The 25,119-nt window shown below is 47.3% G+C and overlaps 1 protein-coding gene across 1 annotated transcript; it reads right to left on the bottom strand.

The window, feature by feature from the left end:
- Positions 1 to 761: 761 nt before the first annotated feature.
- Positions 762 to 18,464, bottom strand: FOXJ2 (forkhead box J2). Its single transcript, XM_065886552.1, has 11 exons — positions 17,908 to 18,464; positions 11,615 to 11,961; positions 9,624 to 9,698; positions 8,738 to 8,806; positions 8,415 to 8,555; positions 7,743 to 7,941; positions 5,133 to 5,528; positions 4,615 to 4,716; positions 3,597 to 3,806; positions 2,942 to 3,040; positions 762 to 1,597 (listed from the first exon to the last, which is right to left on the bottom strand). The coding sequence occupies exons 2-11, from the start codon at positions 11,945 to 11,947 to the stop codon at positions 1,509 to 1,511; spliced, it is 1,713 nt and encodes a 570-aa protein (XP_065742624.1). The 5' UTR covers positions 11,948 to 11,961; positions 17,908 to 18,464; the 3' UTR covers positions 762 to 1,508.
- Positions 18,465 to 25,119: the final 6,655 nt, after the last annotated feature.

Below are 25,119 nucleotides of genomic sequence, written 5' to 3'. Positions count from 1 at the left end.
CTGTTCTTCCCTCTCATGACTAAGATTCAGTGATTAATATCGAATATACACTAAGTACTCTGCAGCAATAAATCATGGCCACTCCTTGTTAAAGGAGGTTAAGTTATCCCTGTACCTTTCTCTGGGCGGGGGCGGTCTCCCTTGGCCCTCATGGAACTCTTTGCTTTAGGTTACTTATTCCCCTTCACCCCTCAAAAGCCTGATTGCAAAAGCCTCAGCCCCAATGATCTGGATTCCAAGAGAAGCATTTGCCTACATTGTCAAATAACTGAAATATTCTCCACCCATGTCTATGCCAGCTCCCCTCTCCTCCCCGCACCCTCCTGCCACCAGTACTGTAGGTTTGGTTCTGCTATGATGGGTGGGAAAGAGATTCCCGTCTTGCCCTAGGCTGTGGTGAGACTACAAGGAGTAATGGGTTACTCTCCTTTCTTGAGAATGCCAGAAAATGGGGGAAGAAAATACCATGGGTGGAAGAGATGAGTAGACAACTAAAGGAGGACAAAATAATATTTGCTGAATGAGATAAGGGGGTGAAAGGATAATTGGTAAATGCAAATAAAAGCCACAGTTGATTTCCAGAGAAAATGATGTTTAAAAAGTCAGAATGGTTCAACTGAAACCATCTCCAAAAAGCTGAACCTTATGCTGAAGAGTTGTCCTCATTTCCACCAGAGAAGCAGAGTTCTGGCTAAGCCCGACTCTGTCTCCTACAGAGAACAGGCCAGGAATAAGCCAATGGCAGTTTATCTGACAGAGTAGCACAGACGCAATTTCTGACTGTTTTATATTCCATCACCCCTCTACGATATTCTACCCGACCCAACCCAGACCTCCTATTCCACTAGGATTTTATCGCCACCACCATCACGCTCGCCCTTGATGGGGAATGAGGGTCAGCAGAAGTAGGATTGGAGAGATAAAGGGACAAGGAAGAGCTCAGAGGACAAAATTAGCACCATTGAGTAAAACCTGCAAATTCATGGTTGCCAAGCAGTGTTTTAGATCCCTTCTACTTGATAACGTGGCTTCTCCAGTCCTGGATCCAATGGATATCCACAGAAAACAACGTGGGGCTGAAAGGTGGGACTAGCGCTGACTTTCCCAAAACGAAAAGGAAATCAAAGTTTGAGACCCTTCTCTGCGGCTCTCATGGCCTCACCTTCCAGCCAGATGATTTTAAATTAGCAAGAGGTGGACGTGGTCCATGGTGGAGGGACAGGAGACCGGAGACAGCATGTAACCAATAATAATAATAATAATATAATAAGAATAATAATAAAAGAATTAGGAAAAAAACAAGAAGGAAGAGGAAGAATGAGGCAGAAAAGAGGGGGTTATCTTCGGCAGCATCTTGCGGTGGCTTCTCTGGCAGAGAAAGAAAAAAAAAAAAAGAGGCTATATATCTATATACAGGCAAGGGCGGAAGGGATGGGCTGGGACTGTGCTTTCCCCACTGCCAGACTTCACCACCCAGCCCTGGGCTGATGGCCAGGCTCTCAGATGCACTAGGTAATCAAGTCCCAGTCGAAGTCATCGGGGATCTCCTCATTGGCCCCAGGAGGTGGAACTGGCGGCCGAGGGACCATGTGGTGTGCTGTGGGAAGAGAGAAGGAGATTAAAAGGAGAGTGGATGGGAAGCCGTTCTATCCATCTTGACGGATGGTGGTCAACCCCAAACACCACCGTGGGGAAGGTCTGGGGAAACTATGGTCCTCATCAGCCCAGAGTTATTTTTGTTTCCGGCCACCACTTCAGTGAGATCTCAGGAAAGACTCAGAGTAAACTAGGCCACATGGCAATGTCACGGTATGCGGCCATTAAAAATTATACTCGGGCTTCCCTGGTGGCGCAGTGGTTGGGAGTCCATCTGCCAGTGCGGGGGACATGGGTTCAGGCCCTGGTCCGGGAAGATCCCACATGCCGCGGAGCGACTAATCCTGTGAGCCGCAACTGCTGAGCCGGTGTGCCTAGAGCCCGTGCTCCACAGCAGGAGAGGCCACTGCAGTGAGAAGCCCCTGCTCCTGCAACTATAGAAAGCCCGTGGGCAGCAAAGAGGATCTAACGCAGCCAAAACAAATAAATAAAATTTATAAAAAAAAAAAAAAAAAAAAAAAATTATACTCATGGGGACTCCCCTGGTGGTCCAGTGGTTAGGGCTCTGCGCTTTCACTGCCAAGGGCCCGGGTGTGATACCTGGTCGGGGAACTAAGATCCCGCAAGCCACGATGCGTGGCCAAGAAACAAAAAAAAAAGAAAAAAAAAATTATATTTAGGAAGACTACATAATAATGACCAAAAAACATACAGAATATACTATTACATGAAATAGCAATACAGAAATTTGTATATAAATCACACGGAAAAGGAATACTTGGACAAAGAGATGAACATCACCTCCAAAGTTGAAAACACTGTGGTTAGGCGGCATGATAATAGTGATTTTTCTCAAATGCACTTAAAGGTGAAGGATCTGTTCGTTCTGCAGTATTTATGGCAATTTAGGGTCTCCCCACCTACTCTCACCATCAGAGGTAGTTCAATCCCAGAACCCTGATACTAGAGGTCAGGAAGACAAGAAAGCAGATGTGGGCACAAAGCAGGTACATTTGCATAACATGTTCATGTCATTTGTCTGAGTGTACCTCCCACTTAGATTCCGAAGCCAGGCGTAAATGTTCTACACGTCTATCTTTTGTTTATAGCCATGCTTCTACTTCCTTTCATCACTGCAGGCACGAGCTCATTTTAAAGTAAGTCGGTCTTCTTTAGTCTCCCATGACATACACCTCCCCAGCAGGTGGACCACCCTCCAGCCTTGAGAATCAGGAAGGCTCACCCCCTCCCAGCAGGTGCAGGGAAAAGAGCCAAGAATGCAGGTTCGGAGCCATAGGAAAGCCAAACGACTCGCTGGTGGTGAAACAAGCTTCCTGGCTCTTACCTGGGCGATTGTATCCTGCTGAGTCCTGGGTGGCAAGTGGGTACATTGGTGACGGACCCGGGTAGAGGTGGGGGGCTTGAGGGTGCACATAAGAGTTCACTGCCAAAGCAAGACAAGAGTTAAGTGAGTGGGACCATTGTATTCAAGGAAGCAGAGTCAGACAGAGAGGGAGAAAAAAGTACTCTTCCTCCCCTTCATCTCTTCTCCCTTCCCCGCTCTGTTCTGTAGCTCCTGTGGGCATCAAGGCTTTCTGCAGAAGCTATCAGTCCTCACCACTTAGGGCACAAAGGGATCCGATACTAGTGGAGTTCAATATCACAGCTATCAGAAGGATGACAAATATGGAACCGTGATCATTGACTCTTACTTCACCAGTTTGAAAACCATATAACTGTAGAGAATCACAACTCCACCTAATTACGATCCAGGGAAGGGTTACTGAGACACAAATTGGGAACAGGGACTTTCTCCTCCCTTTTCTTCAGTAACCCTGACCTCCCAGATCAAGATCTAAAAGGAATCATACGGTCTATTTCTTTGGCATTTGGATCACTGCTCATAAGCTGATGTTTCTCAGTTCTCTTCTGCCCTTCTCGTCCCCCTTCCTTTTCATCATCCAGTCTCCACCTCCTTGGCAGCTTGCTTTGTGCGGTACCTTGGTTCATGGCTGGCTCCTGCTTGCCACTAGTGAGGGCACAGGAATCAGCGATGCGGGCGGGGGCGGGTGGCCGGTGGGAGCCCCCCTGGGGGGGCACGTGACCAGTCTGAGTGAGGAAGTGGTTGAGGGAGTCACACAGATTGGCAATGTGATGCTGGTCCAGGCTCCAGTTCTTCTGCTCTGCCTGCCGCAGACTCTCCATCAGCTCTGCAAACAGAGCAGCAAGAAAGGCTAGCCTTGCGGATGCCCCAGTGCCCCTAGCGGCTCTATACCCAACTCACTGCTCCGACTACACGGCCAACCAACACGGCTGATTACGTGCGCTACCAAAAATTGACATCCGCTAGAGGCCTACATTTTCAAACTCTCATTCCATTTCTTCCTTACTAAATTCTTTTCTTTTTTTTAATTTTTTTTTTAACATCTTTGTTGGAGTATAATTGCTTTACAGTGGTGTGTTCGTTGCTGCTGTATAACAAAGTGAATCAGCTATACGTATACATATGTCCCCATATCCCCTCCCTCTTGCGTCTCCCTCCACCCTCCCTATCCCACCCCTCTAGGGGGTCACGAAGCACCGAGCTGATCTCCCCGTGCTATGCGGCTGCTTCCCACTAGCTACCTATTTTACATTTGGTTCCTTAGTAAATTCTTATTATAATTTCCATCTTTCTGATGAGTAAGTTTCAAAGTGACTGAGTGAATTAGCCGTGGTCACAGGGTCAGTAAATGGTGACAAAACTACAAAATAGTGGTCCAGGGTGATGAGTTCCTGAGAGTCCTGTTCTCCCGAAGATAAAACTCAGTGGAATGAACCACTGTCATATTTTGCATTAAGGCAGAAATTAATTAAAACTAACTTGAAGAGAGCATCAATATTATCCACCTTGTGTGACGTGAAATCCTCCACCCTCAAGCTTCACTTAACCATCCCCTCCTGCTTCCGGTTTCCACTGGGTTTTTCCACTTCCGCTATATCCCTCTTCCCTCCAGGCACCATCCTTTGATCACTAACCTGAGAACTGTGACTGCTCAATGCTGGACCAGTTGAGCCGGTTCACCATCTTGAAGCTTTCCTTTAAGGAGTCAATATTGGAGCACCAGTCAGGAGGAAAGGCTGTAAAGAGGGGGGCGTGGTAATGAGACAGAGTGAGGGGTAAGAGAGCCGCCAACTGACAGCAGACTGGCTACTGAATGCAAGATTCTTGCGTCTCCGCAGGTTATCAGCTGCATGACCGAGATAATTTTGGACTCTCCCTCCCTGGAGATTTAGGACAAACAAAGCTATCGATGCTTTAATTACAGACAGCCAAGCTCATGGGCAAAAGAATATGGAAAACCATCCCAATTTATCCAAGAATTCTCTAATACAGAGCTCTTAGCAGCAACCTCTGTGGCTCAGACGAGCTCTCGTGGGAGAGAGGCTACAAGACCCGCTGTTAAACTTCCTAACCAGCCGCACCTCCTGCCAGAGTCAGAACAGGGGGCTCAACCCGCAGTCCTCTAGGGTCTCCCTGCACCCTCCCTACTCACCAAAGCCAGTGCTGTTGATGGGAGCCTGGCCTTGTGCCTGTGGCGGCGGCGGCGGCGGCGGCGGCTGGGCAGGGTGGGTGGGGGGATGGTGCTGATGAGGGTGGTAGCCGCCGTGCTGCAGCGGGGGTGGGTGCATGGCCATCACAGGGGGCGGCCCGTAGCCCTCGGCCCCCGCTTGCTTCCCCCCTGGTGGGGCACAACCATCTGGGCTTGGGGTGTGCAGGGGGGGCGCACCGCCCACATTGGAGGGGCCCTGGGCGGGTGCCTGCTGCGGCTGCGGCTGCGGAGGCGGCTGCGGCTGCGGAGGCGGCGGCGGAGGCGGAGGCGGCGGCGGCGGCTGCTGGTACATGTAGTAGTTGTTAGAGGGCGGCAGGTCCCCCAGGAGAGACGAAAAGCCTGCGGGGAGGGGCGGGGGCGGGGGGGAAGCGGGTACGTGAGCGGGGCAACGCATCGCTCAGGACGTCCACTGGCTGGAGACGGGACGTTCTGGGACAGCAGGGTCCCCTGGGCCCCCTTCCTCCCCCGCCCCGGCAGGGATAACCGACAGACGGAGGCCCTCGACAGCACCGACAACCGCTGAAATTTTAGCCAAAAGGTCAGCATGCACCTTTTCATGCTATTTTTCAAGGATCTGGGATGTAGTCCTGGAATCACAGTTTCAAAAGACATCGGACATCAGGTAAAGTTCCAAAAGCAAATTATAAATAAAACAAAGCCATGGGCCTCTGTTCTCTCCTTTTCCTTATTGTCCTACACGCTTCTGCCTCTTGCAGTCACTACGAAAAACGGAGTCTGGGTACGCAGTAGAGTGGGGACGGATGAATTTCTCAAACAGATGGGGCAGGGAAGAGCTCGAGATGGAGACCCGGGCTTTCAGCCTTCAGCCGTGATTAAACTTGAGTGAACTGTCTGCTGTCCTCGCTCCATCTAATTTTTTCCCTTTGTTTCTGGGAGCCCTCCAAGCTCCCTGCTTCCAATCAACCAAATCACCTGAGTTGGACTCGTTTCTCAAGCAAATGCTGCAATCTAGCAACACAACTCTAGATAGGAATCCCCTGGGATATAAAAGACAATAAATGACAATTAAGACAATTTTCCCCAAAGTGACTCCTAACCACTTTTTTTTTTTTTTTTGTGGTATGCGGGCCTCTCACTGTCGTGGCCTCTCCCGTTGCGGAGCACAGGCTCCGGACGCGCAGGCTCAGTGGCCATGGCTCACGGGCCCAGCCGCTCCGCGGCATGTGGGATCCTCCCGGACCGGGGCACGAACCCGTGTCCCCTGCGTTGGCAGGTGGACTCTCAACCACTGCGCCACCAGGGAAGCCCCTAACCACTTTTTATCATTCCATTAATCTCCGACCGCCTATCCAAGGCCACTGGACAGAACAAGATTTCATGATTCACCTAAAATCCTGACTTCATCCCTACCTCTAAATTCTTTTTAAAAATTTAGGGGAATTCCCTGGTGGTCCAACGGTTAGGACTCCGCGCTTCCACTGCAGGGGGCGTGGGTTCAAACCCCGGTCGGGGAATTAAGATCCCGCAAGCGATGTGGTGTGGCAAAAAAATAAAAAGTAAAAATAAAATAAAAATTTAAGAAACAGGAATCACAGAGCACTGAACAAGACAATCTCTCAAAAAGTCTCCCAATAGGGGCTTCCCTGGTGGCACAGTGGTTGAGAGTCCACCTGCCGATGCAGGGGACACGGGTTCGTGCCCCGGTCCGGGAAGATCCCACATGCCACGGAGCGGCTGGGCCCGTGAGCCATGGCCGCTGAGCCTGCGCGTCCGGAGCCTGTGCTCCACAACTGGAAAGGCCACAACAGTGAGAGGCCCGCGTACCGCAAAAAAAAAAAAACAAAAAAACAAAAAACGTCTCCCAATAACGGCTTCAAATCATTCTCATATGGTAATTTGGGAAATTTGAGTATGGATGAGATATAAACTGATATTAAGGAAGCATTATTTACTGTGTTAGGAGTCATCATGGCAATGCATAGCTAAAAGAAAAGTCTTCATCATTAAGGATGCATACTGAACCAGTATTTGCAAGTAGAACGATGTGCATTAAATTCCTCCATTTAAAAGAAAAGCTGGGTGGTAAACAAAACAAGCTTAACATCGGTAACTGGTAAAGTTGGGCAATGAAAATATGAGGGTTTATTATACTATTTTCTCTATTTTTGCATCTGTTTGAAATTGTTCCTAATAAAAATTAACATAAATACGTTAAAAAATAAAATTAAATTGTCCTCACAGTGAAACGCAGGGATTCTTAGGAAAAGGAAACTACTGCTGTCCCCTAGTGGCCATCCTCAGAATGACTTGCTGGCAGCCATAAAATCATGGCCCTTAGTTCGAATAGATGGGGGATTCCTCCAACTCACTTACTGAAACTAATGACCCAGCTCGCCTCTTGAAACAGCTGTCCTTCAGAACTAAGCCAGAAGAGCTCTGACTCCACGCAGTTGTGGCTCATGACATGCTTTCCCTGACCAGTGATCAACCTCTCCTTGTGTTACGAGTAAGAAAAAGAGGGAAAGAAGAGAATGTCCCCATCTGTTCAAAAACCCAAGGACGTCTCTGCTCCCCTCCCCACTCCAAACTCACCATGCTGAGAGGAGGAAGAGGACTTCTCCAGCATGGATTTGTAGAGGTTGCGGAAGGACCAGCTTAGATCCTGAAAATTGATCTCTGAGTAGGAGAATTTGAAGTCATGGTTGGTGTTGTACAGGGGAGGGGGACCCTCGGTGCTCTCTCGGCCTGGAGCCCCTGCTGCCACTGCTCCGCCATCCACAGACCCTGTGCCCTGCAGCAAGAGGTAAGAAAGACTCGATACATGTCCTACGTGAGGGACCAATACAACCCCTTAGTGGACACCAAGTTCTCTGCCTGTCCTCTTCATCCTCTCCCACCTTTTCAACGAATGAGCATCATTTTCTCCTTCTCTTCTCATTCGTTCCTATCTTGCTGTAGCTTCTCGCCCTTTTCCTGTGCTACATCCATAGTCATCTTTCCTTTCTCATAACCTTTTGGCTCTCTTTCTTGTCTTCTCACCACTTTTTTTCTGATCTTTCTTAAAACTTTGTCGTCTCTCTCTCTCCATCTCTCTCTCAGCTTCCCTCTTTCCCTTTCTCCTTCTTTCCCAATTTATCTGCCTACCATAGCACAGATACTCAACACATAATTTTGAACCAACAGATATATGAATCTATTCAACCATCCATCCATCCATCCATCCATCCATCCATCCCTATATCCCCTGCCACTTCCACCTCCTACCTGGCTGTAGCTGGCGATAGACGTGGGGCTCTGAAGTGGCATCTGAGGATTCCCCTCAGGAGGCAGTGAGGCTTCTCCACTCCCTGGAACGCTTCCCCGTGGGCTCTTGCTTGCCTCCTGTTCTGGTGAGTCCTGGGATAGCTGAGGGTTGTGAAAGAAGAGAAATCTATAAGCAGATGCTAAACATCCTCCCAAGACCAATAGTTCCACACCTGCTGGTATTTGACCTTGGCCCCAAATTTAGGAAATGACTGAAAAAGCAGGCAAAGATGTGGAAGGAGCAGCTGGCTCATAAATGGCATCTCATTGAGGTGGAGACTTACATCATCATCGGGAGGGTGTCTTCTCTTTCGGGAGATGTCAGGGCAGGTATCGATTGTCCAATAAGAGCCCTAGAAGAAGAACCCATCCCCATAAAGAAAAAAAAAATCATTATATATGGAAATTCCCACCTTTGGAAAAGTAGACATTTGAAGAGATTTTCACATAAAATAGGAGTTATATTTTTTAAAATATAACTGGACTGAAATTCAACTATACTTCAATTTTAAAAAATAAATAAATAACATTAACATTAAAGAAGATCATCTATCTGGAACATTAAAAAAAGAAAGAAAAGAAAAATAACTGTAAATTCACAGGACTGTAAGCCTGAGGGAACCAGCTATTTTTGAGGACTACATTTGTCCTAACAGCTCACCGAGGCCTCGATCATTCTAGAGGGACAGAACACAGCATCTAGTTCAAAGAGCTGGAAATGTCCAGACCAACCCTTCCCTTCCACGTGATCTGAGGCAAAACTCTCTTGGACTTCAGCATCCACAGCTGTCAGACAAAGAGGATGATCTATCCCTTCTCCCTTTTGAAGGTAAAATCATGGGATTTTTATACAGAAAAACTCCTACAAAGGTTATTAAGCCCACCTTTTACATCTAGAAAGAGCACCATGCACAAAAAAGGGGCATCAAGGTCCATTTTTTAAATAAATATTTCTATTTAAAAAAAATTTCAGTCTTCCTTAGTCATTCACTCTCATGGGGACCCACCAGCTTGATAACCAAGCTCTTCCTTTGAGGAAAAAAATAAAGCTGCTCCTCTAATTAACATGATTTCCTCTTCTGGGTACTTAAAACAGCCATAGGACTCTAAGCTGTCAACTACTTCTCGCTCCTTCCTCCCCTCCCTTCACCGCTTACAACAGAATCTCACCTTCCCAGGATCATCCCGAGGTCTGGGCACCTTCCGGAAACACTTGTTGAGAGAAAGGTTGTGCCGAATTGAATTCTGGGGAAGCAGAGAAGCAAGTTAGATTTGAGCATCGTGCAAAGCAGAAAATTTTCCAGTAGTGCACAGAGGGACACGAAGGGATATAACACACACTAAAGTTCCAGCATCAGGGTGAACAAAGCACCTCTTAACTATACTGATGGAGGAAATTACCTATCAGATAGCAAGAGCAATGAGATAAGAAAAAGGAAGCAATTAAATTGATGAGAGGTAATGGCTGTAAATCTGACTATCAGGTGCTTCTAGAAAGCTGATTATATAGTTTTTCAATCTTTCCACCCAACTAACAACAGGTATATAAATGCCTCAAAATCACATCTGCCCAAACCTAAGTGTCCATCGATAGATGAATGGATAAAGAAGATGTGGGGTGTGTGCATACATACACACGCACACACACACACAGAATACTACTCAGCCATAGTAAAGAATGAAATTTTGCATCTGCAGCAACATGGATGGACTTGGAGAGCATTACGCTTAGTGGAATAAGTCAGACAGAGAAAGACAAATACTGTACGATATCGCTAACATGTGGAATCTGAAAAATACAACAAACTAGGGAATAAAACAACAAAGAAGCAAATTCACAGACATAGAGGACAAACTAGTGGTTATTAGTGGGGAGAGGGGAGTAGGGGCAATATAGGAATAGGGGAGTAAGAGGTACACGCTATTGTGTATAAAATAAGCTGCAAGGCTATATTGTCCAATATGGGAAATACAGCCAATATTTCATAATAACTATAAACGGAGTATAACCTTTAAAAATTGTGAGTCACTATATTGTACACCTATAACTTACATAATATTGTACAGCAACTATACTTCAATTAAAAAAAAATCACATCTGCCCAGTTCCTTAATTCATTCTATCAGTAGTGAAAGAACAATGTTTAAAGCTGATGATGTGGTAATTCCCCAGCGGTCCAGTGGTTAGGACTCGAGCTTTCGCTGCCAAGGGCGTGGGTTTGATCCCTACTCGGGGAACTAAGATCACACAGGTCGAGTGGTGTGGCCAAGGGGAAAAAAAAAAAAAGCAAAAACTGATGATGTAAATGATAACAAAATATAAATTATGAGTGAAACAAGGCACACTTTGCCTTTGTCTTCTCAACAGCCCATGGAATGGTCACACTTGGAGGAAAGAAATATCGTTGCTACATGTCTTGGATGAGGTGGTTGGAGGCTATGGCAGCTAGCAGGAACATATTTCTAAAGGAAACACTAAATGCTTTCAACAGTCTCCAGCTCATCATCTGGTCTGTACGTCAGTCGGTGATTTACAGAGTGACAGACCTACATTAAATCCCCATTCCTACTCAACAACTGGCAAGCGAGTGATTGCTCCAAAGGACTGAGAATATCAGTCTTCCTTCTTTGCTTGGAAGAGGAGGCCCCTTTTTCCTTTATCTCCAGCCAAACAACGTATCCTCTCCTTCCTTGCATGGTGGATGAGCTGTTGGGGAAGAACCTAATTATGTTACTCTTTTTCTTCGCACACAATTTTTCAAAAGATGCTGACTATGTGGAATGAAGCTCTGCAAACCTGATGAGATGCTACCTCTAGGTAGGATGGAGCAATGCCACGCTTTGCACGTGACTTCAACAGAGTAGAGTGGCAATAAATATCTGTGAAATGAACCAGAGGATAAGAAGGTCTGATACGCGTCAGCGTCCTGTTGCCCCCGTAACTATACTTAGTGGCTCGGTATCCCTGGCGTTTCCCCGATACACCTTATGGAAGTTGTTCAACTCTGGAAAAAAAGTGACGCATGGGAGATTTGAGATTTTTAAGTTCACACATCTCTGAGACGCTCAGAGTGAACTGGACCAGGTTATAGGAAGAAATAAAAGTAGAGGAAAAGGTCGTCAAGGCTAAGAATCATCTCAGGGTATAGAAGCCGTCCCACCTTCCAACCAATGCCAGCATTCTTGTAATAGGGGAAGTTATCACAGATCCAGCGGTAAATCTCACTGAGGGTCATCTTCTTGGCTGGAGAGGAGTTGATGGCATAGGTGATGAGGGTGGCGTAGCTGTATCGGGGTTTGCCATCCTGGTGGACGGCTGCCTCATCTTTGCTCAGGGTGGCGTTAGGATCTGTGGGTGAGCCTGGTGGACACTTGCGGCTGCCGCCTGGAGGCCCAGCCTGGGAGGCACTCCCAAGCTTCTCAATGGTAGCCCGGAGGGTCAGCTGGGGGAGCCAGTCTATGGAGGTGAGGCTACTCTCTAGGTCAGAAGCCATGGTACTTCTGGGTTCTGTAGAGAAGAGGAAAACAGAATAGACAAATATTACCTGTGGTTACTGGTGGCAAGTGATACACAAATCCTAGGGCTTTAAGGGAAGGAGAGGTTCTTCCCACTCTAATTCCTGTAGAAGACTCCTCCCCTGGGATAGCCCTCGACCAGGTGTTACCAGAACCCCCAAACGGATATGTCACCAGCTACCTACCAGGTGGTAGACTGGTACTTATTCTACATCTTCACGTGGAACACGGCCAAGAGGCCTCTCCCTTCGCACAGGACTAAAAAGGAGATCAAACCGCCCACCAAACTGAGCTATTCCCTCAATTCTTCTCACTTAAAGCCCTATAACATAATTTTTTTAAACTATGTAGAAATAAATTTTAAAAATAAAATACAATAAATAGGTAAAATCAGCCGAAGTCTATTCTCCAATTATGTGATGCTTATTACATGTACATTCAACATCCACAGATAGATAGCACGGGTGAATGTGCAAAGAAAAACAGAGTAAACACAAGTATACACTAATGAAGCACACACCAACACTTCTAAAGATGTATCATGTCAGTTCCATACCAGTGCTCACCCTTATGGCACATACGCGTGCACATGAGGCATATTACATACTTCCCAACATAAGTTACATGTGACAACCAGCCAAGCACAGATGCAAGACAGACACACCAACAGTGGCTCACGACCAGAGATCACAATGAGATACACGTTATAACGTTACCCGTAGGGCACAGAGTCACACACAGAGCGAACGGAGCCCGAGCACAGCTGCCCTGGCACCTTTAAAGCTCCCCCTGGCGAGCTCCCGCCCACAGACACCGACACCGGGAAGAAGTCATTGGCAAGGCCCTCCCACCTCTCGGCCTGCCCTGCTGCACCGAGCCAGGGAGACACCCAGCTGCGCGCTCACCGGTAACAATCAGATCTCCGGGCTAAAAATAACCACTCTGGGGCTAAGGGCTAGCTCCCCTTCTCCCGCCCTCCTCCTCTCTCCTTCCTTCCCGGCCTGGCACGCACGCTCGCTGCACCTCCATGCAAACTCCTGACGCTGCCAACCCGCCCACGCCTGCTGTCTGCACGCCCGGCTGCCACCCACGCAGCCTGGGCGCTCTTGCAGGCGGAGAGGTACAGCTAGAGTGACGTCTCGGTGGGGGAAGGTGAAGAACGGTGGGTGAGATCTGTATCGCAGAATCTGGAAAGGCTGGCAGGAACCACTTGGTAGCCATTTGGCTCTCCCCTGGGGTCGATGCCAGCCACCCCTCAAGCGCTCGCTGCCTGACCGGCTCGTGCCTGCACAGCCGGCCAGATTCCAGCTAGGATTTCTTCCTCGGACCCCTGCTGAGGGTCCATCGAGGCGTCCAAGGCTAACATGCCTCAGAATCCTGGACAGAAAACCTATTCCGTATATAACCTCTAAATCCACACCCAGATAATACGCACCAGCGTTACATACAACTACACACACATCCACACACTTTGTAGTTAGAAGCTCAATCGCAGATATGCCTGCCTACCCCAGTCTCCGCCTCCAACACATCTTTCAGGCTATTGGCTCCCTCTTCTAGTTAGAGACTCTTCTCCCCTGGAGACATTCTCCGAAGGGTCAGCATTCTCACTCATCTCCCAATTCCCCAAGTTCCCCACCCACGCAGTCTCTGCAAGCACGCGCACGTCCCCTGCCCAGCAACACGCCCACTCCCGAAGGCTCGAGGAAACACCTTAGCGCCTCGGGGGCTTGGGCAGCGTGAGACCCAACTGCAACCCAAGAATTGCTTGACAGGAGAAAAAACTTTAAAGGCCCTGTTCAGAAACAGCACCACGATGGGGTTTCCCCTTCATCCTTAGCTCCTCTCCCCACCACTCTCCTTGCCATCCCACCACCACCATCTTGCCCTAAAACCACGGAAACTTGGAAACTAATAGGGACATTTACGCATTCCAGGAAGCCTCAGACCTCCTAGCGCTTTACTAAGTCAAAGCAGCACAGCTTCTGGGGTAAAGCAGGGTGTGATGGGCAGCCACCTGGTCCTGTAGCTGGGTTATCCCAGCTGAACGGTGACATGGCGATGAGCGGGTTCACGATGACCAGGGTTCTCCTGGGTCTGTAAGGAAGTTTTACCCTATTCCCTATTGTTTCCTGCTAAAGCTCCTTGGGAAGTCTCACCTTAAGTACACAGAAGCCTTCAGGGCGCATTTCATTTGAAACTCTCCAGACATTGGACAGGGAGGGACACGAGAGTACAATCAACGTGGTTTACAGAACCCATTTGGCAGTGCCAATCACCGTGAATTCCGGAAAGCGAAGCACCCTTGGCCTTTTGCTACTTGTTCTATGCCCTTCCCTAGCACTTCCCCAGTACCAGGTTAGGACACTGAGGTTAAATTTAACCTTTCTCCAGCACCCTCCCAGCCAGCCCTCCAGATACCGCCCCAGCACTCAAAATACCTTCCGATAGACACAGCGAAAGATCCTTGTGATCTCTCAGCACCATTCTCCCTAAACCCATCCCATTTCCTCACCCCCATCACTTCCCCATTCTTGAAGGGCAGCCCAGTATGTGGAACCTCAGAGAATGAGGTTCCTTGATTCCATTCCGAACCTTGACATTAACTCACGAAAGGTCCCGAACCGCCCCTTGCTCCCTGAAATCTTCCTGCCTCAGTTTCCCCCTATCAATAAAAGGGATGCAGTCATAAACACTGTCCAAGCTTCATTCCTGGAGGGACGTGAAAGAAGCTTAAAGAGCCAGTGGCTGCCACACATTCCACACTCCCCAAAATAATGGCACCAGGCTGATGTTCAGGGCTATTATTAGAAAGGCACACAATAGGTACTTCCATTTCTCAGTCCAACCAACCTAGTTACCCAGACCTCTCTCTCCAGGTGGGCCTCGTGCCACTGGGCTGGGGCAGAACCTGAGTCAGGCTACATTCTTCTCTTCGAGCTGGAAGACTGAAAGGAAATACCCATAGAAACTGGGAAAGGCAGCCAAAGGGCAGGCTCCATCACATCCATGGAACGTCTAATGAACACCACACTATTGGGAGAAAGGCAGAGAAGAACAGAAAGACATTCTATGTTGGGGGGGGGGGCGGGGCTGATCCTGGGTGAGACATATAAGACCCAAAATAATAGGCACAGTTTTCTTCCCATTTTCTCTGAAAGATCAGTAATTGTTCTCTGTATGGTGCCAAGGTCAGACATTAAAGAATGATAACCTCCTGCTCTGTACATAACGCAGAAACTAATAGAGCAGTGGCTAAGTCTGCCACATTACCGATTACCAGCCAGGCTGCCTGGGTTTCAATCCTGGCTTCACTACCTACTGGCTGTGCAACCTCAGGCAAGTTACTTAACCTCTCTGTGTTGTAGTTTCTCCATTGGAAAACAGAGGTGATAACCGTACCTACATAGGGTGGTTGGGAGGATTACCTTGAGTTAAAATTTTTAAAGCACTAGTGTTATGTAAGTATAGCAATTACCATTTTTGAATGAGAAAAAAAGGAGAATATTAGAAACTGAAAATTAGAAAATGGACAGACCATACAGGTAAGCCTGGAAGTAGCGAACTTGCAGTGGTTTACACCCGCACTGAGTTCTCAATAGTTTTCAGGATGTCAGAATCTCAAACTTTTCCTTTGTGGGGAGTGTCGCCCCAGGACTGACCAATGCCAGGACTAGTAAACTCCCCAGGATGAAGAAATGGGGGAATATCATCCCTTATTTTTCAGGGGGAACTAGGTCTAGTCATAAAACATGACCTGGAAAATAGCACCCTCTAAGTCATAGTTACTCCAACTCAATAGCCATATGCTTCTAACTGATTCCACGGAGGCAAGGAGAACTAGGGAAACTCAGTCCCAGCAGGGCCAGTTACACTGTGTGGCAGTGAGACACCTGCAGGTGTTGTGGTCCAGCTCGCTCTGAGCCATCCAACAAGTAGCATTCCAGCATCCGGTAAAGTACTTTGTGAGAAACAGTCTGCTGTTCCACAGAGCTGGCTCTTTTCAAAAAATGGGGGAGGGGGTTCTAGAGTTAAGAACCCAGGATCCTCACGCTATTTAGACCAGAAACATCCGAAATGGAGTTCTCTTATCAGTCCTAGAAGAAGCGGTCCTTGCCTGAGACTGGGCTGCCCTGCTGCGTGGGATGACTCTCATAGAGCCATTCACGGGGGCTCCCACTGGACAGCGCAGGCCAAGCCTTTCCTCCCAGCTGGGCATTCTCACCAGCACCCTCTCCACGTTCCCACACAGGGGCACCTGCTCTCAGAGGCCTACCAGAAACGCACAGTTTTAGGTAACTGGAGGCTTAGTCTGAAAAGCACACACGTACCTGTCCCCACACCTTGCACGGATGTGGATAGAGCCACATCCACCTGAAGTAAGAAACAGACGCGCATCATTCTACAGCACAGCCATACAAACCTGAATTAGAGCCCTGTCTCACTGACCATGACTAACAGGTAACTTCCAGGACCCAGTGGATGTACTTAGAGACTCAGTCCACCCAATGCCCAGACAGAGAATGGAGAAAACATCAAAACCCAAATAAGATGAAGCCTCCCACTTAGACTCTCTGTGGGGTCTAATGCCCCTTACAGGAGACGAGGTGTTTCCTAAAGGTGAGGCAGGAAAGCAGGCACCCAGCTAGGGATCCCAGGTGGCAAGGCAGAGCACTACTAAACCCATAGCCCAGCCTCAGCCAGAAGGAGTTCCTGGCACCTTTTTCTTGCCTTTTCTGGACAGTCTGGGCTTTGATGATTCCTGCTATTATCTTATGAAAGAAAACTTACATACAAGGTTCCAGAGACCCATAATTGAACAAGAAACAGGAAGGCAAAGGGTGAGACTATTAGGTGCTTTTCTGAAAGGAAACTCCTTGGGGGCTCAAATCTCCCTGGCAGTCAACTGATTTTTTTTTTTTTTTTTTTGCAGTACGCGGGCCTCTCACTGCTGTGGCCTCTCCCGTTGCGGAGCACAGGCTCCGGACGCGCAGGCTCAGCGGCCATGGCTCACGGGCCCAGCCGCTCTGTGGCATGTGGGATCTTCCCCGACCAGGGCACGAACCCGCGTCCCCCGCATCGGCAGGTAGACTCTCAACCACTGCGCCACCAGGGAAGCCCCAGTCAACTGATTTTGATGCAAGACTGGAAGGAGGCTGGGCAGCAACCCTCCTCTCCTCCTCTCCAGGATCTGCTTTTTCCTGGGGAACCGTCAGCAAGACAGGAGTGGTGTAGGGCACTGGGGCAGTGGTACCCGGCCAACATCAGGGAAGAACTTCAACCCAGGGCTGGCATTCCCCTGCACCCTTTCTTCTTGCCTCGGGACACGGGATCCCCATTTTCCCTGTGGCCTCTTGGTGCTGGAGGCAGGGTGAGTGGAGACAGACTGGTTTTCTTGTCGAGGGAGCAGTAATCACAGTGGGCTGCAGAGAACAGCTCTGGTGGTCATTAAGTGACCTAGGGTTAAAGGTAAGAAAAGGTAATACCAACGGAAGCCCCAGACAAGGCCAGGACACCAAATGCCACCACGACTTTAGTGGGAGCCCACTCTCTGCATGGAAAGGCCCAAGGATGGAGAGTGGCACGGGAGTCTGGCTGGGACGTGGCCTGCCATCATTATTACACTGTGTGGATGGAGTGCTGAAGGTACAGTGTTTTCTGATATCCTTTTGCCCTCAGCATGAAGACATACGCTTCCCTAGGGACCTCAAATGAATCCCATCCCTTTAGTCCCCCAACACTAAGAAACCCATTTCTCAGAGCCTCTGCAGCAAGATGAGGGCTTGAATCCAGTAGCTTCAGAACACATTTCCCAGAAGGTTCTGAGTTGTTACTCTACCTTCCCCAGTAATGAAACCCAAGAGTCACCACCTCAGCCCCCTACACCCACTAGTACCTAAAGATGACAGAGAGAAGATGAAAGAAAGAAAGCACTGACCTGTCTCCAAGTCTCCCCCAGCAGAGGGACAGGACCACTTGGTACTGGAGTTTGGGGTTGGAGGGACTCCCCTCTTCAGAGGCAGATGAAGAGTCTCATCCTCAGTGGCTCTTCCTGTACTTGGCTGAGCCTCCCAAGCTGGGGAGGGGAACTGGGTCCCCTGAGGAGGAGCGGGGGGAGGGGGAGGGGGAGGAGAAGGCGGTCCCACCTGGGGAAGGTGGCACAGTCCCCACACTCGGCCGGTGACCCTGGGGACGAGGGGAGGAGCCTCTCCCAACCGGGAGTTGTCTCCTCCCCCTTGGGGGAGTCCCCCTCCCCCCCAAACTGAATCTGTAGGGAGTGGAGGGCTCTTTCTGTCCGCTGGAGATCTGAGCGGAGGGGCTCTGCCCTGTTCCACCGTCTAGGTACAAGGAAGTTGGGGGGGAGCTCTTCCCCTCTCCTGAAAGGCTGAGAGCTGAGTCCTCTTCTCTCCCTGGAGTGTCCTCTGCCGCTGAGTGTAAAAGGAGTCCTCTCCCCTGTGGGTGGGATGGAGGGTGTCTACTCCATAGGCATATCCCCCTTCCTTTATGCCTCAAAAGTCCAGAGCCGAGGAGAGTGGGTTTGGAGGAGTGGAGGCTCGCCGGGGCGGTCTCACTCGCTGCCTTTGGTAAGGATCAACCCCTCTACTTCGGGAGCTCCATCCCCGGGCCGGTACAGGGATCTTCCTCGCCTCTAGGAAGAAGAGACTCGTCCCCTAGAGAGGTCTCTTCTTTCCCTCGCCCGAACGCGAAGGGTCATCTCTCCGGCCGGGGGAGAGGTGGCTCCCGTCCCCGCTCCCGCCTCCGCTCCTGGGGCGCCCCCGAGGGTGGGGTTCTCGTACTCCCCGCTCTCCCGGAGCTGGCCTGGGCAGCTTGGGGCCGGGAGGCCGCGGCTCCCGACGCCCGTCACTGCTGCGGCGGCGGCCGCGCCTCTTCTCTGGTCCCGTCCCGTCCGCTCCCGCCGGCGCGTGGCGCTCCCCGCGCCTCCACCGCTCGGGCTCCGGCCAGTCCGGGCTCCCGGGGAACCAGGAGGCGGACGGACGGTGTCAAGACTCGGCCGGGGCTCGGGCTCCGCTCTGCTCCGCTGCAGGCCCCGGCTCCTCCCCGGCCTCCGCGCCGCGCTCGGCGCTCCTCCCCCGCCCCCGCCCGCCCGGCCGGCCGCCGCCGCCGCCGCCGCCTCCCCGCGCGGGTTAAGGAGGAGCGGGAGGAGCCGCGCCGCGGGCCGCGCCGCCGGGGATGAGCTGCGCCGGAGGAGCCGCGCCACCGGCCCCGCGCTCCCTGGGGACACGCCGCGCGCCTCCCGCGGCCCCGGGGACGCACACCGCGCTCGCTGCCCTCCGGCCGCCACCCCGCCACTTGGCCCCGTGCAGCTTGCCATCCACCCGAGATGACACCCTCCTGCTGTCTGTCGGGAGAGTCCCTGTTTCGCGCCGCAGGAACTGTCAATTTCAGTTCAACGCTAATTCTGCCACACTGACCTTTTTTCATTGTCTTCTATACGCAGATGAACATCGGTTTTCTCAGGAATGTCTTTGATGGGCTTCTTTTTCCCCTGGGATAGCTTTGAAAGGGGTATGGGGTTGGGCCAAAGTTAGTCTGTTACCTTGATATCATCCCGGAGTTCAGTAAATGCTTGTGGAATGACTGAGTGTAGAAAGGGAAAAACGAGCGTGCAACGGAGAAAACTCTGGGCTAAACATCAGAAGATCTAGCTTTATAAATTTGTGCAAGGCCCTCGTTCTATGGAATCTTGGTTAGCGAAGATGAGATCCTGATGCTCGCCCTGCCCACGCAATAAGGCTGCTGCAAGAATCAAATGAGCTCATTTATGTGAAAATGCTTTTTAAACTGTACAGTATACAAAGGATAAAGGATATTGTTCAAAAATATATATTTTTCAGTTCACTTGACAATTCTATAACAAATCTTAACCAGGTCACAGTATAGAATGTTCACATCCTCTGCCCCTCATAGAATAATCCTCACCCAAAGACAAAAAACGCCATGAGGCGTTTTTTTTTCCATTTTTTTCCATTTTTCCTCCTGGAATCATATTATTCCTCTGCAAATTCTTATATATTTCAGCCTCTGGCCTATTAAACTTTTCTCAAAGTACTCTACTTTCTGTCACATAAAGTAATAAGAAAGCAAAAATATTATCCATGAAATATTTTAATTGCTAAAAAAAAGAACGCATACTCAGGATTACAGCTTGATCACTACATTTCACATTTAGATATTAAAGGGTTTTTTTGTCTTCTAGCTAAATATATAATACTATATATATATGTATTACATTATATTTACAATGTGCTAGGAATTCAGCTATGCATGCATTATCACATTTAATTTTTCCCAATCCCATAAGGCACTATTATTAAACCTATTTTACAGATGAGAAAACTGACTCAGAGGCATTGACTATTTCTGAGTACAGATCATTAGTAAGAAGCAAAGTCAGGACTTAAATTAACATATCCAAAATCCAAATGACTCTTAACTTATATTCCATTTTCCTGAGCTGTCAGAATTAAAAGTCATTCCTTTAAATGTAATTAAAGGCAGTAAATTCCAACTGAGCCTTTTCTTTCTTTCCACCCTTGCAATATCCAGGATTAAAACTGTATTTTCCCTTCCTCTTTGAAACATTAACTCATTCTCCCATACACAGATAATTTGGCATCAAATGTTTCTTGCTATGTGTTACATGTTTTGTTATGTTTCTTTTTCCAACCCTTTTTTGACATTTGTTATGTATATGAAATTTGAGGAGCAGGGGTAGAGAGGTCAAAGTACTAAAAATGGGAAAGTTAGGGAAGGATTAGACTTTCTTTTCCTGGAAATTGAGAAAAATAAAAAGTTCAAGAACTTCCTTGACATATACAAGACATTTGCTGCAGCATTATTTATAACTGTAGCAAATCAGATAAATATCCATAATAAGGTAACTGTTAAATATGCTATGGTACAGTTACATAATAGGATACTACTTAGCTTTTAAGTGAGTAATTTTATTTAACTCTGGGAAGTAGAATTAGAGAGGAAATGTTTTTCTTTTTATGTCTTCTTTACCATTTAGATATTTGCTATAGTCACGTATTATTTTAAAGAACGAATTTTTTTTTCATGTGTCTAAATATATTCCCGTGAGAAATATTTTTCTAAATATTTTTCTAAATCTAAATATTTTCGTGAGAAAATCATGTTTAAAAAGTCTGTAGGGAGACTGTCCCCTTGGCGGATGCGCCGGATCACAGGGAGCCCGGGAAGGGGAAGGTAGAATTAGAAGATCATGTGACGCTGGAGTGTGAGGATTTATCTTGGTGACTAGGTTGCTGGTTCCACTGCAGGTATAATTATGCAAAGCTAAGAATCCAGGAAAGACTTGACAGAGAAGGAATTAAAAACAAGATTTTATATGAAAGTACCCACCTTGATCCTGAAAGAAAACAAACCAACAGCGGCAGCAGCAGCGATTGATCAGTCTTGAGCACAGAAAACCCAGATACAACTCACTTCGGTGGGAACAAAGCTGAAATCAACTATAGAAAGCATTTTATGTACCACAAGGCTTTCAATCAAGTAAATAAAGTATGTGTAAGTTGTAGTTTTTTTACACGTGTATGAATATTTACAACCTTATTCTGGCCCTGTATCTACTGTCAGTATAGCACATAGTGGACTCATAGTTAAAATAAACCTCGTGTTCAACAGGCTTATAAAAAAAAAGAAAAAAAATTGTATAATATGATTATATAGTTGCTTTTTAAAATATATATGTATGTGTATGTATATATTTGCATATGTACATACACACAAACACATAGATGGATATATACCAAAGATGTAAACTTAAAGATTATTATAATTTACCTCATTTTCTACTATATCTATAATTAGCGTTTGTATGGTTGTTTGCTTATGAGATTTTTTTAAATCAAAAACAGAAACCAATAAGCTAGTTTTGTTTTGCTTTTGCCCTGAGACAGGGAGAAGCACTTGCATTCACTTTCCATTTACTTTCTATTAAGGAGGGTGATATGGAGCAGAATAAAAATATAGTCACTGAAACATGCAAGGAATAAAGATGTGCAAGATTCACCCTTCTCAATAATAGAACATATTATATAATTCTTCATGAGTGCTAGTCTACCTTGAGCGAAATGCTTCTTCATACTATTGGTGACCAATATGCCACAGTACATATTTTGGAAGCACTTATGAAAGACCTGTGTGTTATATGAAACATGGTATAGTGGATAAAATTTGTGTATTCAAGTCCCAGCTTTGACACTCAATAATTGAGAACTTAAGTCATTTAACTGATCTGGTAGTCAGTTTCCTCATCAGTAAAATGGGGATAATAATATTACTTACATCATAGTGTTGGGGAGGGACTGTGTGATTTCATGCATGGAATGCACTTACATAAGTGCACGAAGGAAGAGTAACCTAGAAATTGAAAGAGGCTTAAAAGACAAGGCAACCAAATGCAATCTATATGGATCAAGAGACATATCTGTCAAATACAATATATGGACATTTGGGGGGATCCTGATTTGAACAAAGCAACTGGAAGAAACATCAAGCAATTGGTGAAATTTCAATCCTGACTTCGGTGATATAAAAGAATTACTGTTATATTTTAGATATGTTAATAGAATTGTGTTATTATTATTTAAAGATATTTATCTTTTCATGACGCATACTAAAGTATTTAGTCATGAAAAGCCTGAAATTTGCTTCAAAATAACCAAGTGATGAGGAAGAGAGGTATAGGTAATAAATGACTAGCCAAGTGTTGCTTATTACAACGTGGGTTTTTTTCATTTGTCTTTTTTTAATACTATTCTCTCTACTTTCGCATATGATTGAAATTTTACAAAATAGTTTTTAAAAAATACTGTTTAAAAGCACTGGAACATAGTAAGGACTCTGTAATTGTTTATTACATGCTTTATATTTATATTATCTAATGTTTGTTTTACACCTTTCAGATCACAGTGTGTTTTCATTTACACGAAGTCTTTTAGTACTAACACTAAACCTAGAAGGTATCCCCATTTTACAACTGAGAAGACTGAACTAGAGGCAAGACTGCAAGGCGGCCCGATATACCACCTCTGCTTTTCCAGCTTCCAGGGAACCCTCGGTAAAAGGACTAGGAGGTAACCCGCAACCTCTAAGCAAAGGGTTCTTTCTTCCCTTAGAGGCTGTCGTCAGATCTAGTGGGGAGAGAATAAACAAACATACAAATGATTCCCTTAAAAATATTTATCAGACAAAATCTGAGCCCACATTTGCGCATCAGAAAAATTCTAGCGGCTACTTTAAAAGGTAATCTCGGAAGAAAAGACTAGAACACAGAAGAAGAGATTACATCGTAAAGGAAAAGTTCTCTCCGTGGTTTGTATTTCTTTTACATAACTTTATTATTGTAAGTTTCATTAGTTTACCTACCTAACCTGTTTATTCTTTCTAAAAATAAGACTAGGACTAAGGTTAGGGGACCAGAGACGAGAAACTGCGTGGGAAGCGAAGTTGGGAGGCAGGAGGACGTCACATCCCAGTGGTTTAGAGGCCCAGCCACCTAACAGCTCTGCGCCACCTTAAGAAGCGTTAGCCTCTCCCCAAGCTGAGCAGGCCCTCGGCTCCTCCCACTCCCGTGTCAGCTCCGACCCGGGAACGTGGGGAAGGGAGGAGAGACACACTGAATGGAAAGATTGGCGCCGGGGTCTGCAGGGTCTCCCCTTCCCCCTACTCTACCGGCGCGGGGAGGAACGTGTAAAGCACGGGCCTTTGGGGTTTGGATCCTTTCCTGATGATTCATGATGGGAATGTGTTCTACTGAAATGGGGGGCGAGCGGGGGGAGGGATATGAGGGGTGGGGCTCATCTTGGGGTGAGGTCGAAGGGGAACAGAACTGGGGCGTTTGAGACACGCAGTATGCAGTGATCGTTGGTCGAAAATTGTTAAGTTCAAGAGATCCGGACGCACCTTTTCAAACCATTTCCAAAAGAGGGGGCAAGTTTTTCATTCTCCGCCCAATTCCCCGTCTTCATTTTAATTGATTGGGTTTAAGGTAGGCCGGGCCCAAGGTTGCTTGTTGACTGGCTACGTATGTAATCTATCAGGATGACGCAAGCGAGAGGCGGATGTTTGGGAAGGAAGTGAAGATTATTTTAGTACCTCCCACCACAACTGCTGATTGGTTGGGATTTGCCGTGATGTAAAACAAGGCGTAAAGATGTCCACGAAAGGGAAGGGCCAATTGACCATTCTCTCAGGGACGATGTCTACGGTGGAATTGGGAAGAGTGAGACGGAGTCTGCTATTCTAGTGAAGGACCAAATGGATTGAAATCCTCGAGATGAGTTTAGAAGGGAACTGAAGGAGAAAGGGAAATCCGCGAAACCTTCGTTGTCCTCAAACAAGGCCATTTCCTGCGTGGGATCGATAGTTTCCTGTTTACTCAGCGAAGTTAGCGGCTACCGTGGTTTTCTAAAATACACGTGATAATTAAATTCATATGAGCCTTTGGTCCCAGACTTCCCATTTACCTATACTAAAAGGATGAAAGAGACAGAAGAAAGGAAAAGCGTGGGGTTTAGCCTTGCCTTTAGGGAAGGATGGGGAAACCGAGGTTCTCATACAGAAAGTTAAGGACTGACCCTGGATCACAGTATCCTAGCAGGTGGGTTCCTAAAGAAACCATTCACAAAATAATTGGAGAGGCTGCGTGGAGGTGAAGGAAACTGTAAAAATTTGTCTGAAGGAAGGGCATTAATCACATTACAGAAAACTGCTTGGATATGGAGTGTATTTTATTCATCGTTGCATATCCAGTGTCTAGCAGTGTCTGATACATAGCAGGTTATGAACCGAACCAAAATGAGAAGACTTTTACAAAGTATGCCAGACCTTTAAAATATGTTTTTAAAGGTATATATGCCAATTTTATGATCCTGGAAAAATGTTTCACACTCACCACCTGGGTTTTTCCAGCCATAAATTGAAAGATAAATCTGCTCCCACAGATCTACCTAGGAAGCTACCTATCTGTGAAAATGCTACCATTTTCTCCTTAACACCCTGAGGCATTTAAAATTTGAAAGTAGATTTCCCCTCAACCTACCTTCCTAGAAAAATTGAAAAGATAGATGGAATTGGAGAAAAGGTATCCTCTACATCCAGT

This window comes from Phocoena phocoena, chromosome 11 (genome assembly GCF_963924675.1).
Source record: "Phocoena phocoena chromosome 11, mPhoPho1.1, whole genome shotgun sequence".
Lineage (NCBI taxonomy): Eukaryota > Metazoa > Chordata > Mammalia > Artiodactyla > Phocoenidae > Phocoena > Phocoena phocoena.
This window is presented reverse-complemented; position numbering and strand designations above follow the sequence as displayed.

What these genes read in the sequence shown, in the direction of transcription:
- FOXJ2 (XM_065886552.1), bottom strand. Translation starts at nt 11,947, where the DNA reads ATGGCTTCTGACCTAGAGAGTAGCCTCACCTCCATAGACTGGCTCCCC. An exon ending in CATCAACAGCACTGGCTTTG is followed by an intron (nt 4,717 to 5,132) that starts GTGAGTAGGGAG and finishes CCCTCTTTACAG; the next exon opens with CCTTTCCTCCTGACTGGTGC. An exon ending in GGAGCCAGCCATGAACCAAG is followed by an intron (nt 3,041 to 3,596) that starts GTACCGCACAAA and finishes TTGCTTTGGCAG; the next exon opens with TGAACTCTTATGTGCACCCT.